This window comes from Condylostylus longicornis, unplaced genomic scaffold, assembly GCF_029603195.1.
Source record: "Condylostylus longicornis isolate FDR11 unplaced genomic scaffold, ASM2960319v2 ptg000080l, whole genome shotgun sequence".
Classification (NCBI taxonomy): domain Eukaryota; kingdom Metazoa; phylum Arthropoda; class Insecta; order Diptera; family Dolichopodidae; genus Condylostylus; species Condylostylus longicornis.
This window is the reverse complement of record NW_026578048.1, coordinates 369,338-390,308: the sequence shown is the minus strand read 5'-3', so window position 1 is coordinate 390,308 and position 20,971 is coordinate 369,338. Positions and strand designations below refer to the sequence as shown.

At 23.1% G+C, this 20,971-nt stretch overlaps 1 protein-coding gene across 1 annotated transcript in view; it reads right to left on the bottom strand.

Moving 5' to 3' along the window:
* The window catches only part of LOC129613007 (histone-lysine N-methyltransferase trithorax), a 120,428-nt gene that overhangs the window by 21,604 nt on the left and 77,853 nt on the right, over positions 1–20,971 (bottom strand). Inside the window, exon 2 of the mRNA XM_055526883.1 lies at positions 1,941–7,467. Within this exon, the coding sequence (XP_055382858.1) occupies positions 1,941–7,467 (5,527 nt within the window). The remainder of the gene's footprint in view (positions 1–1,940; positions 7,468–20,971) is intronic.

Here is a 20,971-nt window from a genome sequence, read left to right as displayed (position 1 = left end):
TTTTAAAAAATATGTACAGCCAATGCATTTTCTGTTACAACTAGCTTACTCCAAAATATTTCCGGTACGTTCTTGTCTAAATGTTCTAGATTTTAATACAGGAAAAGGCACTACTCATTTAATAAAGCAGATTTTTTACTTTCTTCTAGTAAACTCGGAAATCTGCTTAGAAAGGCCAGCAAATAACACTTTTTAAAGATAAAGCAATTTCGCATTTTAATATTAGCAGCATTTTAACAGTTTTATAACATTTATTTAGTGTTTGAGAAATAAATGTATCCATGTTTCAGCAAAATTTTGAAATGTAGCCAATTTCGGCATTTTAGCAGATTTGAGTATCTTTGTATCCAAGCTAAATTTAAAGCAAAAAATGTATCCAAGTGGGAACGCTGAAAGAGTTGTATGAAGTTGTATTTCGAGAGAATTTTTCTGAATTATTCTGAATAATAAAATCTCAGAGTTTAAGAACTATGCATATAAAAGAATTAGTAAAAATTACTCGTATATGCAACGATTGTATTGCAAATATTTATGAGAACAACTATAATACTCTAAACTTCCAAAATATGCAATACTACACAACTATATTTGAATGATTCTTATATGAATTATTAATTTACGCGATATTTCAAGTTTGTTATTGTCACCAAAATTTAATTTTCTCATGTTGAAATTAAAATGATGTATTATTAATAAAACGGGAAAAGAAGAGAATGAATTTTTTTTTGACGTTCTGAGATTTTAATTTTTACGTAAAATTTTATTAATCATTCGAACAATTCGAATTAAAACTTTAGTAATGAACAAATGAAACATATTATGATACGGCAAATTGTCAGACAAAGCCATATGAATCTCTTTTATAAAAATATAAATACTATAGCAAACAATAGTAATATGATCAAATGATATATTTGATTCAGACCGGTGTAACATTTTTGGCACAACCTGTACTATACTCTTTTATGGATGTATTAAAAAATATTCTAATATTTAATATTAATTTTTATAATGATAATATGATGCTAATAAATAAGATTCACGAGTTTTTATTATAATCGCATTTCTCTGTTCTCTGTTCTCTTCTTTCCTTTTAACAATCGAAAACAAAAATTTCTTGACATGTGTTAAATTTTGTGAACTTCTATTTGAAATAATCGGATTGTTTATTTATTTATTTGTTTTGAATTTTTTGAAAATAATCAAATTGTGCAAAAAAAATATGCCCAAAGAAAAACTAATTTAAAAGTTGGCATCCAAATTTTTCAAAATATTAAATGAAAAAGACAACAGATAAAAACTGAATAAAAGCAAAATATGTTGTTACATTTTTAGTGCATATATACATACACATACATCGTCAAAGTAAAGAAAGCCTCAACAACACATTTTTTAATTTCTTCAGAATCTTAATAATAGTAATAAGTCAAATAAGATTAGAAAATGTTTAAGATTTATGAATCAAATTTATGTCGCGTAGATGAATTTCCAAAGAGAATTTGCTTTCCTAGGCACGGATTACATTTAAAGCGTAAAGTTTTAGAAACGTTATACGAAAGAAAATCCTTAGCTAATATTGATCCAGTATAGCCGACCTTTAACAATTATTATCAAATACTTGACTGCATTTACCAGATTTAGGAATAAAATAATAAAGCAAATACATTTTTTTAATACTGAAACCATATTACAACATTTATTATTTATTTTTATTTTAAATATTGGAACTTAAATCCCTCTACTACCGAACACAATTGAAATTTTTAAGAAAAATCATTTCTTTACAATACTTAAGCACATTTTTTCTTTGGTGTTACTACTACCATGGTTTTTGCAGTAAATTTCTATTTAACTTTGAATTAAATTTTTCTTGTTAAGGGATACGAAAATTTTATGAATTTTAAACAAAATCATTAACATATAATAAATAATGAGCTCACCTGGTTTATTTTGTTGATTTTCCGTTGACTCGATGCTAATTTCATCATCGTCATTACTGTTTAATAATTTTTTCCTATTGAATTTTAATATGCTCCTCGTTAATTTAGACCCCGTCGATTTTTGATATTCTTGATTTTTATTTTCTATAAAATCGTCATTACAATTATTATGTTCATCCTCATTATCTTCTTCACTACTGTCATCATCATCATTTGAGTCATTAAATTCTTCATCTTTATAATTATTATTAATGTACTGTGCATTATTTGATTCTAAAGTTGAATTGATCTCAGATTTCGTTGACAATACAGTATGTCTTTGTCTATGTATTTGAATCAGTTCTTCGTCTTCTTCTTCTTCTTTCTCTTCGTCTTCTTCTTCTTCTTGTTCTTCTTCTTCCTCTTCTTCAGAATCAGTTCGCTCTTGTTGTTGATTCTGGTTTTGTTCTTCTAATTCTCGTTGTTCCCCTAAATATTGTTGATGCTTGTGTTGATGTTGCTCTTGACGTTTTTTAAGATGTTCTTGATTTTGTTGATATTCTTGTTTTGACAATTGTTGTTGATCCTGATGAAAATCCTGTTCTTGTTCTGCTCTTATATCCCTTTGTTCTCCTTGTTTAAGGTGGTGTTGATTTTTAAACTTTTGCAATGATTTTTGTGGTCCATCTTGATGCTGTTGCTTTCTATACTGTAATTGTTTATGATGCAGTTGTTTTTGTTGCTGGTATTGTGAGTGTTGTTGACTCTGTTGATGTTGCTTTGAATGGTATTTACCAGTTGCATCGTACACAACATTGTCATCAAGAAAACGTTTATTGGGTTTTATAACACGACATGAATTATTGCTTCTTTTTGGCAAGACAAACCTTTTATCACCGTCAACAATTATATTTTCGAGCCTCGTTGATGGTTCTAATATTGGTGCTACCGTACTATTACTATTATCACTTTTATCCTTTTTGTTATCATTTATTGATACATTTAAATTATCATTTTTAAAATTATTACTATTAATTAATATATCACTTTTCTCATTAAAAGATTCTGATGAATTTGATATTGATGATTTTTCATTACTATTACCACTATTATTAATAATATTTGATGTTGATGTGAGTGATGATGATGAATCCGCTAATTTCGATGAAGCTGATTTAAATTTAAGTGAATTTAATTTATCAATATTATTTCCATTATTTTTTAAAATTTGTGTTAAACGTGATGGTCGGACAATGCAATCACTACGAACTGATCGAATTGAACGACTTAAACATTCACGTTTAATAATTGGAACTAAAGGCGCATTATCGGGATTATAAACTTTTTTAACGGCACATGTATCATCACTTGTTTCGAGAATATTTTTGAAAGTAACAGTTTTCTTTTTCACTGGTTTATCGGTTAGGAACGATGCAGATCCTGTTACGATTGCTGTTCTCGTGGTCGTTGTGGTAATTTTATCATTTTTATCCTTTCTACTTAATTCTAACGATTTTATTCCAATATTATTAATAATTCTATCATGGTTACCACCATTATTAATATTGTTACTATTATTATGAGATATACTATTATGATTGCTATTAAACATACTCTTATTATTTTCCATATTATCATTATTGTTGTTATTACAACCATCAGTACTCTTATATTTATTATTATTACTATAACTACTGCTATTATCATTATTACTATTATTATTGTTATTATGGCTAATAGTAGTATCATTATAACTACCAATCTTATTATTATTATTACTATTATTATCATTATTATTGTTATTATTATTATTATTACTATTGTTATTACTAGTTTCATTATTATTATAATTGTAAATAGTAGTATTAGTATTACTATTATCATTCACTTTACGTATAATATTGCAATCACTATTTTCATGGCAATAATCGGAAGAGTAATTACTGTTGCTATTATTTCTACAACTGTTACTACTAAAATTAATATCAAATACATTGTGCACACCACTACTAGTTTTATCTTTTTTAATCATGCTACGATTATTGAAATGATTATTACTGCCATTATAGTTATCGTTATTGCTATTTCTATTTTTATCTTCTTCACTACTTGATTTATTAGTTTTGAAATTGTTACCATCATTTGCATTATTTTCTATACCATTACCATTACTATCATTATGATCACTATTATTATTACTATTAATATTTTCAATATTACTGCTACTGCTACTTTTATAATTTGTGTTGTCATTTGTAATGATATTACCGACACTATTACATAGTTTAGCGTTGATTTCAATTTGATTACTATTAGTATGATTAGCATGGTTATTATGTTCATCATTATAATTGTTGTTATTATTAAAATTTCTGTTTTTTGACGATTCTTTATTACTAATTTTGTTGTCATTTTCTTCCATATCATCAGCATTTCCTTTATTGATAGTGCAATTATTACCATTGTAATTATTACGGTTATTATTTTTATTGTTATTGTTGTTGTTATTATTATTATTTTTATTAATATTAGTGTTATTATCATTTCTGTTGTTACAAATGGTAATATTAGCATTACTGCTGTCGCAGTTATTATCCCCATTGCCTCTACTGTAACTATTACTATTATTATTACAACTATTGTCATTGATTTTAGTATTATTAATAATATTATTGTTAGTATTATTATTGTTGCTATTACTATTATTATTATTACTTGTATTATTATTATTGTTATTATTATTATTACTATTTTTATTATTATTATTATTATTATTATTATTATTATTATTATTATTATTATTATTATTATTATTATTATTATTATTATTATTATTATTATTATTATTATTATTATTATTATTATTATTATTATTATTATTATTATTATTATTATTTTTACCACTATTTTTATTCCCATTATTATTCCTGTTTTTATTATTTTCATTATTATTAGTTTTATTATCGTTATTATTATTTTTGTTATCACAATTATTTGTTATACTTTTACGACTGATATTGCTACTATGTGCATCGTTATCATTTTCTTTACTTTTTTCATCCTTACATTCATTATTGTTTTCCTTAATGAACATTTTGCTATTTATTTCATTATTACTTTTTTTAATATTATTGTTACTATTATTAAAATCGTCATTATTATTATTTTTATTATTATTATTATTATTATTATTATTATTATTTTTATTATCATGATCATTATTTTTATTATTATTATTACTATTATTATTGTTATTACTATGGCTACTAATAGTTATTTTATTATTAATATTACTATTAAAATTTTTATTACTATTATTATTAGTATTAACATTTTTTTCATCTTTTTTATTACTTTTATCAATGTTATTATCATTATTAATTTGAGTTGGTATAGAGTTGTAATTTGAGTCGGTGTTATTTTGAGCATTGTTACTTTTACCGGTATTAATATTTTTTTTATTGGTATTAGTATCCTCGCTTATATTACTTATTTTACAACTTTTCCCTGCGGTAATTTTATTCAAATTATTATTATTGCTGCTAGTGTTAGTGATATTGACACTGCTACTAGTATTGCATTCTTTATTATTATTACTATCACAATTAATACCGTTATCATTTTTAGAGTCAGTGACATCATGATCATAATTATTATCATTATAGGTCATACCTTTGTTATCATTATCGTCGCGAGAATTACTATTGCTATTTTTGCTATCATTATTGATGTTACTTTTAATTTGATTACCGTCAATATTATTTTTATTATTATTGTTATTATTTTTACCATTATTGTTATTATTATTATTAATATTATTATTATTAGAATTATTATTATTATTATTATTAATATTATTATTACTATTATTATTATTATTATTATTGTTACTATTATTATTATTACTATTATTATCACAATTAACTTCATTATGTTGTTTTTTCTTTAAACTGTCGTTACCTTTTTTGTTATTTTTGCTATTTGTATTATTACTTTGGCTATTATTAATATTTTTATTATTATGTTTGCTTTTATTATAAATATTATTATCGTTATTATAACACTTATTATTTTTATTGTTATCATCGTCATTGAATTTGTCGGCTTTACTTTCATTTTTTGTCGAACTTTCTTTTACAGAAAAATTATTACTGCTCTGGTTGTTACAATTGTTATCGCTTTTACGGTGATTACTTTCAGTAGTTTTTTCATTGTTGTTACTACACATTTCAACAGTCTTTCTAATGTTTTTACTGTCATTATTTTTGCTACTGCTACTTTTGATATTTGTATCAACTACTGTCTTTAATTCTCCATTATGATTTCTTTTACTGTCACTATTATTACTTACATTAGTATCACCATCTTTATCGTTATCACTGTTGTTATTATCATCGACATCATTATAACAACTTCTATTTTTATTAGTACCATTTACACTGCTATTTTTTGTATTACTAATATTTTCATTAATACTGATATTACTACTAAAACATTTATTTTTAATTTTGTTTATATTTTGATTATTACTTTGTTTATTATTTATTAATTTATTTTTGCTATCATTACTATTAATATTGCTATCGTCTTGTTTATATTTACTATTTTCGGCATTATTGTATTCAGTATTAATGGTATCATTACATTTATTATTATTTTTGCTATGATTTATATTATTTTCTTCATTTTGAATTTTATTTTCAATTTTTTCTTCTTTATTACTGTTATTTTGCTCGTTATTTTTACTATTACTACTAGGATTGGTATCATCGAAGTCATTACTTGTATTAAAATGGCTACTACTGTCATTTTTTCTATTATTATTGATAATAATATTCTCTTTACTCTTATTTTTACTGTTACTCTTACTACTGTTACCGTTGTCAGATTTACTATTACTATCGTTATCATTTTTATCATTACAATTTGCAGTAATATTGATATTATTTATAGTGTTGGTAATACTGTTACTACTCCTATTATAATTATTATTATTATTTGTATTTTCATTATTATTTTCATTATCATTATTATTTTTGTTATTATTTTCATTTTCATTATTACTTATAACTTTATTATTCGGATTATTTTGATTATCAATGCTAATATCATTCCTATTATTCGTATTATTTTTTGTACTATTGTTATTATCATTATTATTGTTATTTTTATTTATACTAATTTTATTACTATTACTACTACTACTTCTACTACTACTGCTACTGCTATTACTACTGTTACTACTACTACTATTTTCAATATTATATTCCTTATTTGTTATATTCATATTACTTATTTCAATATTATTTTTATTATTATTATTATTTACTATACTATCATTTTTATTTTTATAATCAATAAAATTTGTATTACTATTTAATGATTCTATATTCCGAGATTTTCTTGTTGTGATGTTCGAATTTTTATTATTTACTCCATCATTTTCATTGTCACTGTTATCAGTGCTATTAGTACCGGTGCTTTCATTTGTTTCATTACCTCCACCACCATCTGGAGGCTCTGATGCCGGTAATTTACTTATTTTTTTCTGTAAATAAAAATTAAAATAAAATTTAATTAATAAAAATTAAAATGAAATCATTAATAATTTTGAATGTGCAAATGAACAATAAAAAAAAAATCAGTTTTTAAAGATTAACGTCCATACATTCTAAAGTGGGGGAATGTTTTAAATTCAAATGTAGTACATTTTTACAAATTCATATAGAGAAACATATTAAAATATCATTGTAGTTTTAATATGGTATATTAATTATGTTGTAAATATTATTTAATTAAAAAATTTGTATTTAATTACCTCAATTTTAGAACTTGAGTTCCTCATAAATATCGAAATAATTTATAGAATCAAGTAGTGGGATAAAATCGTTGATAAATAAGATATAAATTCCATATTATTTAGTAATTAAAATTAAACACGAATTAAAATATTCTCTGAAATTAAGTGAAAATTTGCAAATAAATCAGAAATAATTTTTATTGTTAAAAATTTTGATCTATAAACCAATTTTTAAATTAAGGTAAATGAAGAAACATTCAAAATACATAACTAAAATAATTCTTTGGAATTTTCTTCTTTCGCAGTTAAAATGTATGTGATCATTTTTAGATTCTGGATGTAAAAGTAATCTTTTACCAAAATCAAATATAAAATACTATTTTTATTAAAATAATCAAAAAAGAAATTAAAAATCTTCAATATAATTTTGCCGTTTTCGACCCGTATTGTAATCAGCCTTGTATCCAATTAAATAATAAGCATAATATTGGGGATTATCCAATAAAAATGAATTATATTAACTTATGTTTACATACATATGTATTTGAAAAATTTTAATTTATTTACGATTTTAAATTTTATTAAAAATTTGAGCACTATTTAAAATTTAAAAAATATATTTTCAGTCTTTTCTTTTCAAATATTTTTCAAAATAATTAAACAGTCCCTTGTATAGAAAGCACTTAAACTATTTGTATAAATTGATTGCTATTTTTCTGTTCAAATTCTAATAATAATTTCTTTAAAGTTTTAATTACTACTTAAATAATGAAATTTTCAAAAATATTTTTAAAAAACTGTTTTGAATTCAATGTAATCAGTTCCGTATTTTCTACCAATTTACGAACTTAAGAACCAACGAAATAAAAAAAAACTTTGCGTACTTTTGATATTCAATGATATCGGTTACACGTTCCGAACTTTTATAAAATCATATTACAACCAAATACAACTGATATCCAACAAAAATTAAATAAATAAAATAATAACAAATAAATAACAAAATATTCATGCTGTTCAAATTGATGATGATAAAATAATGAATGATGATGTTGATGATATTTTGGTATAAACATTTACAAAATTTCCACAATATTCTATAATGAAAATATTCAGAAACAAGAAACAAAGAAAATGAAAAAATCAACAAAATCACCCTCTCTTTTCTCTCACAGTACTTAACTTTTTCTTATAAAAAATCCCATAATATTTACTATACATAGAAAAAAAAAATCACACAGGACTACCGAAAAAAAAACCGAAAATAAAAAGGATAATATTCGTGAAAAAAAAATATGTATGTAAAAAATACAAAATTACAAAAAATTCCAAACAATAAAAATAAAATATAGAAAAAGAAAAAAAATACTCTAAAAAACATGAGTGAGTGTAACAAGTACGCATGGTCATGATTTTTATTTAAAAAAACAAAAAAAAAATATTCTAGAAAGAATGAAAGAAAGAAAGAAAGAAAGAAAGAATGCTAATCATGAATTTTCGATTAATTCTTGTTTGTTACTAAAAATTCAATTAAAAAAAAACCCGAATAAACGTACACATGCATACACGTGCTGCGTGTATGTATTTTGTATAAATATTATTATGTAAAACCGAAATGTCAACAATACAATTTAAAATTTAATTACGCTTTTATAATAATTTATTTGTTTTCTTTTTTTTAAATACAATTTATTTAAAATTTAATTTATAATCATTAAACAAAAGTGGCAATAGAAATAAAATAATTAATATTATTCTGAAATCCGAATAAAAAAAAAAAAAACAAAAACACTAATGTAGTTGACATTATTAATGTCATACGAGTATTTATAAAGTTGACATACAAGCAACCTACCTACCTACCTATTCTTGTTTACCCTACCATAGTTCTTATGAAAATTTAAAATACAGTTATAAAATTTTTAAAAAATCAATTAAGGATAAAAAAATTTATAATTACGAAAAAAAGCACATTTTTTTTTTTATTTCACCTATTCGAAAAAAAAGCACAAAAATTTATTTCACTTATTCGGATTACTTAACGTTTCGAAAGTTTTATATACCCTTATACTCGCTTTACATTTCATTATCACATCATCTCTTTCCTTTTATTAAATCTTTATGTAAAATTTCAAACAGTAAAATTAAATGAAGTGTAAAATTTCGAACAGTATAAATCTCAGCTGAATGATATTAATTTCTATTGAATTAATTTCAGCTGGATCATTATTGAAGATGATATATATCTAAATTTCAAATCTTTTATTTTTTTTTTATAAAAATTACATAGAATTTATGTACAGCTACATAAATCAGAGAAATTTTAATATTCATGTAATGTGTATGTAATATAGGAATTCATGACTTCCGAAAAAGACCGATAAAACGGAAAAAAAATCACCTGCTTTTCTGTAGTAATTTTGATTTTTTTTTTTATTTAAACGGTATAAATTTTAATTTATTCGCTAAATAGATTATCGGTATAAAATTTGCATTCGCTAAATAGGAAATTTTTAAAGAACGAATATTTCTTATTTGTGTTTAATGCTACAAACACATGAATCTCGATAGATGGCTCTAATATTATTAGTTCAAAAATAAATTCCAAATTATTTGATATTTAAATTTATAGGTCGATTTTTATTCCTGTAAAATAGCACTTCTTTATAGAAAAGCAAAGCGAACTACTCCTCGATTTCTACAACCCTTTTTTAATAAATATAAAGTAGAAACCTGTCATAATTATTAAAATGTATACAAAATGAAGAAAGACTGACTTGGAATTAATAAAATAATATTTTATTTTTAGAAATTATTTACTAAAATTTTACCACAATTAAAATATTCAATCATTTTCATTGGTTTGTTTGTTTACTTTCTTTTTTATTTTTTTTGGTTTATGCACCATGTGCTCATATTAAAGTTTTAATGTTCAAGTAAATTGTGCATTTTAACCACAAAAAATATTTTACACTAATTAGCTTTTTTTTTTCTTTTGCTTTATATTTTATTATTACTATATTGAAAGTTTTTTGATAAGTGTAAATGCAGATCCTTATTAACAATTGATTTGAATTATTTTAAATAATTTATTCGACACATTTTATAAATATACTTTTTTAACTAATTATAAGAATAGATTATTTAAAATAAGTTTAATTTGTAAAAAATTCGTAAAAATTTCAGTGTATTAACACTATTTTCGTAAATTTAAAATGTGTACAATTTTCATTTACGAATGGTGCATTCGTAATATTTCGTAATACATATAAAAGCTGGCTGTCAAGTGGAATTCAAATGAGAGTTCGTAAATGTAAAACGCGTGTAAAATTAAGTTGTCATTTAATATTGGCGCACTACCTGACTATTGAAATTTACAGCACCTCCGTCAATGCTTATTATTTGCAAACTTATTGTTAAATTTTGAGCATATTTTAAATTTATGAAAACGTGGTCAAGAATCAACAAGAATAAAACATATTTTTAATATGTAATAGAATTTTCCATTAAACCAGAATTTTTACATTTTATTTTAAATTTCAAGAAGATCTCATATAAAAATTCAATTCAAAGAAGATTTCATATAATTTCAAAGAAGATCTCATATAATTTCGGAGTACCACCTAACTTTCTTAACAAATTCACTGTTTATACCGAAACAATCCTATTGTAAGTTGTAATAATAATAAAATCAGACTGTCTGTAATTATCTTATACATGATATCGTAATATAGAAGATATTATTTTGTTAATTAAGTCTAAAAGAATTAAAAAAAGGTTTTTGTATTTAAATTCCAAAAATAATACATTTCAAATAATATACTTATAGAAAGTCTACATAATTAAGTCACTCAATTAGACATAGCACTTATTACATTAAATATAAAGAGCTTAAAAAAAAAAAACCACCATATCAATTTTTTACTAAAGTTTAGATCCAATTAAGGAGCCCAAGAATAAAATTTTTTAGAAGCAAAATAAATAAATACTCGTACGAGTATTATAGAATTTGCATAAATCTTATAAGCATAAATAACAAATATGTATAAGTATGAATATTTAATTATTTAAAGAATAAACTGTAATAAAACACCAATAGTTATTATATGTACATGAATTTGTATAACAGAATGGAAATAAATTTCATGTTAATTTATTTTAAAAATATTTTGATTTATTATTCGTAAACCATTAACATTCGATTAACAAATTATTATTTAATCTTTCTTTTCCCCAAATAAAACATGTAAATTATGTTGCTTTTGTATATTTTATCAAACAACATTATACATAAATATAAATATGTATATAAGTGAAGGTCTATATAGAACTGAATCCATTAAAATTTTTTTTTTCCTTTTATATATGTATATGTATGTGAAAGGATAATATATGATGTTTAACTTAAACAAAACAAATTTGCATATAGATTTTTGGTTAAATAAAAAGTAATTTATCACTTTGCTTACATACATTTATACATACATATATATATTTATTCTAATTTATTTTGTTCAACATCACATTTTGTTATTGTATTTTCAAAGTCTAATTCTTTGGAGCAAAATACATACATACATGATACATAATATAATCAACATCTTTTCAACTCATTTATATAACAATAACAATAAGAAAAAAAAAATTGTTGCAAAATATCAGATACGAGTGATGATAGTAAAATAATGAATTGTATACTATAAGGAATATTTTAAATGATTGTTTTTTACATTTACATATATTTTGAATTCATACATACATGCATAAATTATTCTCATGGTATAAGAATAGTTATCAGTTTGTAGGAGGTTGGGAAGGCGACGTACATATAATATATTGAATGACAACACATTCATAATCTTTATTCAAAACGATAAATTATTTTATCTGATTTAGAAAAATGTTCTGATAGACAGACCATTTAGTTTTATTGCAATATTACAATCATTTACAGTTTATCGTAAATATCTTTATAAACATGCACGTACATACATATAACGGGTTCAATTTTGTAGAAAAGAACTATTAATTTTTGAATTTTTAGATTTTGTAATCCAATGGGAAGAAGTACAACTGAATTCATCTTCTAATGCGAAAAAGCACAATTAAAAACTTTTTTACAACTAAAAAATTCTAATTTAGTCGTATTTATTAAATCTAATATCGAAATTTAATCAGTTATTCATAAATTTTCAGTAGTGTATAAAATAGCTTTCATGGCCCTTTTTATACACTATGTATACTTCTTTATTAATATACTAATTTTATTCTATTTGCAAAATTGAACTATAGTAATCGTGAAGAAAGTTGTTTGTGAAAAAATAATTATAAAATAAATTTTATGTTTGGACTTGTAAACGCACTTGAATTACATACGAATATGCTCACTTAATTGTTACAATAAAATTCTTCTTAAATTAGGAAATTTTTACTTTAAATTTAAAAGAGCTATAAGAGTACTGTGCGGTATTAGATAAGATTAGATTAGGCGAGTTAAGAATGCATCAAGACTGGATCTATTCCGCCCTCCTTCCACCTATCGCGAACACCTTGAGTGTTCTCTCAAGACCAATTCTTGTGAAAAATTCGAGCATCTTGTGCGGATCGGCTTTTCACAGTTCTCTTACTGTGTGGCATATTAGCCAAAATATTTTCAATTAAGTATAAATTTAAAATTTCCAATAATTAACTTTCTATTCCTTATACATCTTCTTCCACATTAAACTCCATAGATGTATTATTAAAATACGAATATTACCAGAATCATCTTTTAATACCTTAAGTAAATTCATTGATAACAGAATTTGATCTCCAAACACGGCATAAAAATATTTTGATAAAATAGATTGCCCCTAAAATTATGCAAAATTTATTATATAATAGTAAGATATTGTTTTGAAAAATCTTTTTTATTATTGAAGCTATAAGATTTATAATAAATACTTTTGCAATAAATCAACCCTAAAATATTTAAATGTAACAAAAATAAAATCTTGTATGTTTCTTCTAAATTTGAAACGTAAAATTTATTTGGAAATTTTGAGGAATTAATTTTGGCATCGTTTATAAATTACTTCTTGTATCTATACATTAAGGCTCAAAATTCAAATAAATTTTCAATTAATAAATTTATATATATATGAGAATCAATCAATTTATTTCAGGAATTTAGAACTAATAAAGTTTTAATATGGTAGTCTATACACGGTTTTCGATTTTCTGTTTTTCTTTTTTTTTCTCTAATAAATTCTTATTAGTAAAAAGTGAAATTGTTTGAAAATAATTGAAGAGCCAAAGCAAGAAAAAAAGTAGTAAAATTTTGTGAGTTTTTTTTTTACTTTCTCGAATTTTTACTTCCCATAATTTTTCGTATATCTTAAAAAGAGGAAAAAGGATTCTTTAATCTTCTTTTATCCATTCAATTTAACGGTTATCAAAAATCTAGTAAGTATAATATAGTAACTTGTTCCTCATTTTTTTTTGTGTGCCTCTACTAAGTTTTTATCAACCTTTTTTTTGGTGTCTTATTTAGCGTAAATAACTAGAGTGTGAAAGAAAGCAACTAAGTAATTTTTTTTTCTTATGGTGTAATTCATAAACGCCCCAAAGCAAGTTGGTTTTTTTTTTTGCCTTTTTTTCAAATGTCTATGTAAAGTATGTTTATATATATATTCAGTTTTTATATATATTTTCAATAAAGTTTTATATTTATATTTAGTAATAAATATTGTTGTGGTATCCGGCAATCTTTCGTGATAATTTCCGATTTAATTTTATTGTATTTATTGAAGGAAATTTGTTATATGAAGTCAGTGTTGTCGTTTTCTTTTTATTTTTTTTTCTTAATATTTGTGGTTTTTATTTGAAAGAGAATGTTGATTTTGAAAAATGAATTATTTTTTATTTTTAATATAAAAATTATTGCTGTGCTTATGAGTAGTTAATAATACAAATTTAGTGTCAAAAATAAAATTATTTAGAAAAATAAGAAATCAGAATTGTTTAAATGCTCATAAATGTTGATCTGTTAAATTTAAATTTTATATGTACGTGATTTTGTATGTATTTTAAGAGCAGTCTTTAATCATACAAACTAAAATTACTATAATATTTAATGCCAAATAAACGAGACTTGCCAAGTGTATTTAGCATAATTTGTTTCGATGTATATTTTTTAATTTGCAAGTGTCCGAAATTATTTTGATCAAATGTTTTTTGAATATGTAAACATATAAATTTGTTTTCAACAATTGGGCTTAAGATTAATTATTATTTAAATTTAAAATATAAGAATTCTAATTAATTTTTCTAATTTTAGTATTAAAATATTTTCTAAACGGCAACACTTATTTGGTTATACGTATTTTAGCTCTTCTTACTTAAGCAAGATTGTTGCTTGATCTTTTACTGTCTCCACGCCAGTAGAGACAGTATCTCTCTCTCTCTCTCTCTCTCCCTCTTTTTAAAAAGGAAGTGTAATCTCTTACTTAATTCTTTATTATATAAATGCTTTATACAAATTACAAAATGCAACTTATAACAGTTAAAAGAAAAAATTTAGGAATTTTTTTAATGCCTACAAATTTCCCGTCGTCTCGTTTAAAAAAAAATTTTTTTTTGCTCAAAACTGTAAAAAAAAAAAATGGAAAATAAAAATAAAGAGGCAGACAGATTTCATTTTTTTTCCTTTATTTGTATCAGAATTTTTTTTTTTTTTGAATCTGAAAAGTAAGATGAAAAAATTTAATAAGGATGAAAAAAAAATTGAATGTTATCATGTTATCTTGATACTAGGAAGGTGATGATGAAATCTAATTTTATAAAAAGAAAAAAAGAAATGAAATAAATAAATATTTTAACTTGCACCAAAACTAAAAAAAAAAGAGAGAAAAAAGAAAACACAAAGTGAAAGGTGATGCAGGATAATAAGGAAGAAATAAAATACAAATTGATTTTATAATCCTTAAAGACGATTTTTTCCTTAAATTATTTTTTTTATAGAAAATAATCTACAGGTATAAGAGATTGAGATTTGAAAATTTTATGGAATTTTTATGATTTTCAACAATAAAAATTTTTAATTTTTAAAATTTTTCAACGAAAATAAAAAGAAAACAACAAAAATAACCATAATTCCAAAAATGAATTTTAAAAAGGATAAAAAGGATTAAAAATTTTTAATTTTTAAAATTTTTCAACGAAAATAAAAAGAAAACAACAAAAATAACCATAATTCCAAAAATGAATTTTAAAAGAAAAACCACATGTTCTTTTTTTTATTAAGAAATCAGATGTCATCAGGTCAGATTTCCTTTTTGTTTTTTTACACAACCGTGGTATTATTGTAATTTAACAAATGAAATTTTATAAAATTGTCAGTGAATAAAAATTCGTCGAATTGAAAAAGGTATACCAAACATACCAAACCAACTGTATACTTAAATTTATAGATAATAATGAGAGAAGTGATTTTATAAGATCTCAATTCTATGATCTAATTTTCAATCTCAATTTATTTATTAGAGAAAACCTTTGAATATTTATAATTAAAACTTAAAAACTAAAGCTTAAACCTACACTATCTGCCAAAGATCAGAAATTTATCTGTAACTGTATGCAAAATTTATTAATAGTACTAGAAAAAATAAGAATATAAATTATTTATAATCTTATTCGAAATATCTTATATAGGAGGCTCTTATATGTGCAAAACAAATAAAAAAAATTTTTTAGAAAGCTCTACCCAAAACTAAAGAGTTTTAACTGATTTTAAACACAATGTCCTAAACACAAAAACACAATCGTAGCTCCAAATTACCTTCATTTCGCGGAATTACTCACATCATCTTGGTTTTACTAAAATAATTCATAAATGAAAATAAAATAATTCCGGAAAATTGTTTACAAAATTTTGAAAAATAAATCTTAAAATTGTATAGTCATTAATCGCACATACTAAAATTATGACAATTTTATTACTATAAACATATTACTCCTAATTCAATAAATATAAATTAAATTTTCATTCCCCCTCTTCTTTTATAACACATTTCTGCAAAATGTAACATGATTACATGACCTTCCCACAAATTGAAGTTAATCAAATCAACTAGCAACACTCCAATCTCTCTAATTATAACACTTTTTCGTTTCATATTCTCTCAACCAGTTAATTTAAAGAACATTATCTTTTCAATATTTTTTAATCTTGCTTGGATATTGTCAAATATCATATATAGAATTTAATGATATGTGGAATTTGTAAAAATGTGTAAAATAATCATTCTTTGTTATAAAATCTATAAACCAACAACTCTTTATTATGAAGCCTAAATTCATTCTTTTTTTTTTGTAAAGAATTATATGTTTATCTATTTATATACCCACAAATACGAGTACATATTATGAAAAAAAAAAGTACTGATCCTTCTCAATTATAACTAATTTATTTATGTATAATAGTTTGATATTAATAAAATGACAATAGGATTGTAATTCAATATCAAACAAATTGAATACCACAAGCTGAGTAATATTATTAAAGAATAGAAAGAAAAAAAAAGGATTTTAAAGGATTACTTCTCTCCTTCAATATACATGTATACGCATTCAATGTTTTCTCTTGTTTTATTATTCATATTAAAAATATTATGATTATTATTTTTCAATAAATATAATTATAATGCAAAAAAAAAAGATGAAGGATATGTGTCAAATATGTTTTAAGGTAAAATACAAAAGGACTAAATAAATATAATAAATATTTTGAGAAAAATGTGTGACAGATCGCGAGAAAAGTGCTAATTGAATTTATTTATGCACACATTTACGTACAACCTCAGATAATATTACAAGTGATCAAAGAATAGGTATTATTTTTTTTTTTTGTTTTATTAAAATGTAATGAGAATATCACAGGATAAACAGGATATTATAAATTTAATGCTGGTACATATTTATTTTTTTATAATTGTTTATTTCAATTTTAATTAACCTTAATCAAATTAAAATATAATTGAAATTTTTTGTAATCTGATATGGACTTAAAGTGATAGAAATTCTTAAAAATAAAACAAAAGGGAAAAAAATTATAAAAGAAATCTAGTAAATGAATAAAATACAAAATTTCAAGGTTAAATTTTTAAGGTAATTAAAAATAATTTCAAAAATAAATGCAAATTTTATAAATTGAAATTTAAGTAAGACTACTATGTAAGTTATGAATTTTATTATAACAAGTAAAAAGATTTCAGTCGTTATAAACCTTTCATTGTTGTATAACAATTAATCGAACCTGTGAAACTATTCTATAGAAATTTTACGAATATATCTGATCCATAATTGGAAACACGGCTAACAAGTTTCATGAATCTAATATTATAATTTTTAAATATAAAATTAGTTTTTGGAGTTGTATGGCAGCTACCCAAACCAGTGCAACCATTTTATTAAAATTTTTAGAGCATGTACAATGTAATTGGACACAACGTAAACAAAATTTCATATTCATACCTTTATTGATTTTTGAAATATTTATAAATAATCTCTTTGGGTTGTATGACAGTTACCCGAACCCGTTTTCGAATTGGTCAAATTAAAATAGGTTCCGCCCTATTGAGAGCCCTAGATTTTGAGTTATCGTGCGATCGGACGGACGGACAACTGGTCGAACGGACATATCTAAATCAATGCAGAATTTTATGCTGAATTATATTTTAACTTCATAATTTTGAAGAATATTTTCAGTACTAGCCAATTTTATTAGTTGTTATATTATATATTAGTTGTTATATTACATTAGTTGTTATATAAATATATTACTAACATTAATAGTGTAATATATTTATTTCTATTAGTATTTGGACAAAATGACCGGGTATTTTTAACTGATGGAATACTGAAAAGGACGGAAGGCTGAAAGGAGCAGCAAGTGAATCTATTTTAGCAAACATTTCATTCAAATAATGAAAGTATTTACAATATTTTTATTTGCATAAGAAATATCGTTTTATACGCCGAATAAATATTATTAAAAGTGAAATAAACATGGAAAATCTCTGTTATATAAAGATCTAAGATAAATTTTTCTAAACCAAATACTAAATAAGAAACTGCAAATGCAAATTAAATACAATGGTAACCTGTACATATAAACGGTAGGGAAACGGTACATTATATACCTAAACTTGGAAAATAGAATTTGAAACTGAGTGATCAATACTAATATGAGTGTTGTTGGTATAAGCGAATATCATGTGAAATGGAATTTTAAAAAACGAAATTGTTGTGAACAATATTAATGAAGCCGGTCATTTTGGACTGTTATTCTGTTCTAAGCACTATTGCATCAACTCCTTTCCTCTATTAGCTAATAATCGTATTAGAAAAGGTACTTTTTTTTATTAATAATATTTATTATGGTTTTGATTCTTGGTTCTAATTGATATTGATGCAATAGGACCCTGGGGCCTTACTAAGTAATTTGATTTTATTTACAGAAATGGAAAGGCTTTACTATACAAATTAAGATTTTTGTTATCTTATCATTTTTCCGAATAGGAAAATCATTTCACGAAAATCGAATTACATATAGTAAGACTTCTGGTTAATACCAAAATTACACTCGCCTTCATACATAAATTCTTAATTAATTTTAAAATATATACTTAAATAATTTCAGAGTAATTTTAATTTCAAGTATAAGTTTCAAGTTCCTCTTTTCAAATCAAAACCTCTTACAATTTATTACAAAAAGAAATTATTTCAATTGCCATTCCTTTTCTATTTAAACTAAATTTACACCAATTCTTTAATTACATAGCAATAAAAAAAAACAACAGCCCAGTGATTTTTTAATTAGAATTCCAAAAGTTCGGACTCGCTTTTATAATTGAATATATTTTTTTTTTTTTTTTTTTCAAAATAAAAATGTGATTAGCATCTGGTTACAAAAGAAAGTTAAAAAAGGAAATTAATATAAGAAAATTATAAAAGAAGTAAACGAGTGTCAAATTTACTGGAATTCCGCACAACTGAATCTCATTTAACTTTCTTAATTTATCTTTGGACAGAAAAAAATTTAATAGATAATTTCAATAATTAAAAAATAAAAGAAAATAAAGAAAAAATTGTTTTCGCTTATTACCTTATACCTAGGACTACTCAACTATGGCCACCTTATATAAAAATATAAGATAACGAAGGGTCACTTTCGTTATTTTTCTTTCATTTTTTTTCCAATTAACACAGTAAACTTGAATTGTCCATAACACCACAAAAGAATAAAAAAAAAAACAAAAAAAAAATTCAAAAACGGTATTTTACACCTTATGCTCATTAAACAAATATCTAAAAGAAGATTTTTCTAACTTTTGAACTTCAAAAACTTGTAAGTATCAAAATTATCAAAAAAAGAAAAAAGGACAGAAAAGGACGAGTTCTTTTATGCTTATGTATTAATAAATGGTTTGACTGAAACCTTACATTAAACAGCAAGTATAAAATAAGTAAACAAAATGAACAAACAAAAATTGTTATCAATTTTTTTTTGCGTTTCTTTGACTCTTTCCTTACATTCAACGTACACACATTAAAATTTTATCAGAATTAATTATTTTTGGAATAAAAATAAATAATGTTGTAAGTTCTGGTCGCTAAATTCAGCTGTACACTTAAGCAATTTCATCGTTCGTTTCGATTTTCAAATTGTCGAGCGCCGATTTCGTTTTTCGAATTGTCGAATTTTTAATATGATTTTTTAACTATAAAACCATTCGTCAAAAATTTATATTAAAAAATTGGTATGTGTAGTAGATACAAATTAAATTCCATTGGACGAAATTGCTTGTAAAACGAATTTTAAGTTTCGTTATTCATAATGTAGGCACATTACTTTAGATTCTGTTAAAGAATATAGAAATTTTTAAAATATGTAGAAATTAGACGCGAGCGAACAAAAAAACAAATAATAGTGTTGCCGTTCTTAATTATTTTTTGCTTTATCGATTTTTGAAAATAGAATTTTATTATGTTCTTTATACTAAATTACAAAACAGTATTATAGTATGTTACCATTAATTTAAAGAATAATTTTCTAATTTAGAAGAGTTTGAGCGTGTTAACGCTCAATTCAAAATACGAATAGTTCAAAAAGATAGCAAAAATATTTTAATTTTGCTTTTATACCAATAATACAAATGTTAAATATCAAAATTACAATCTCTTTCATTTTTAGAATTTGTAGATTACACTT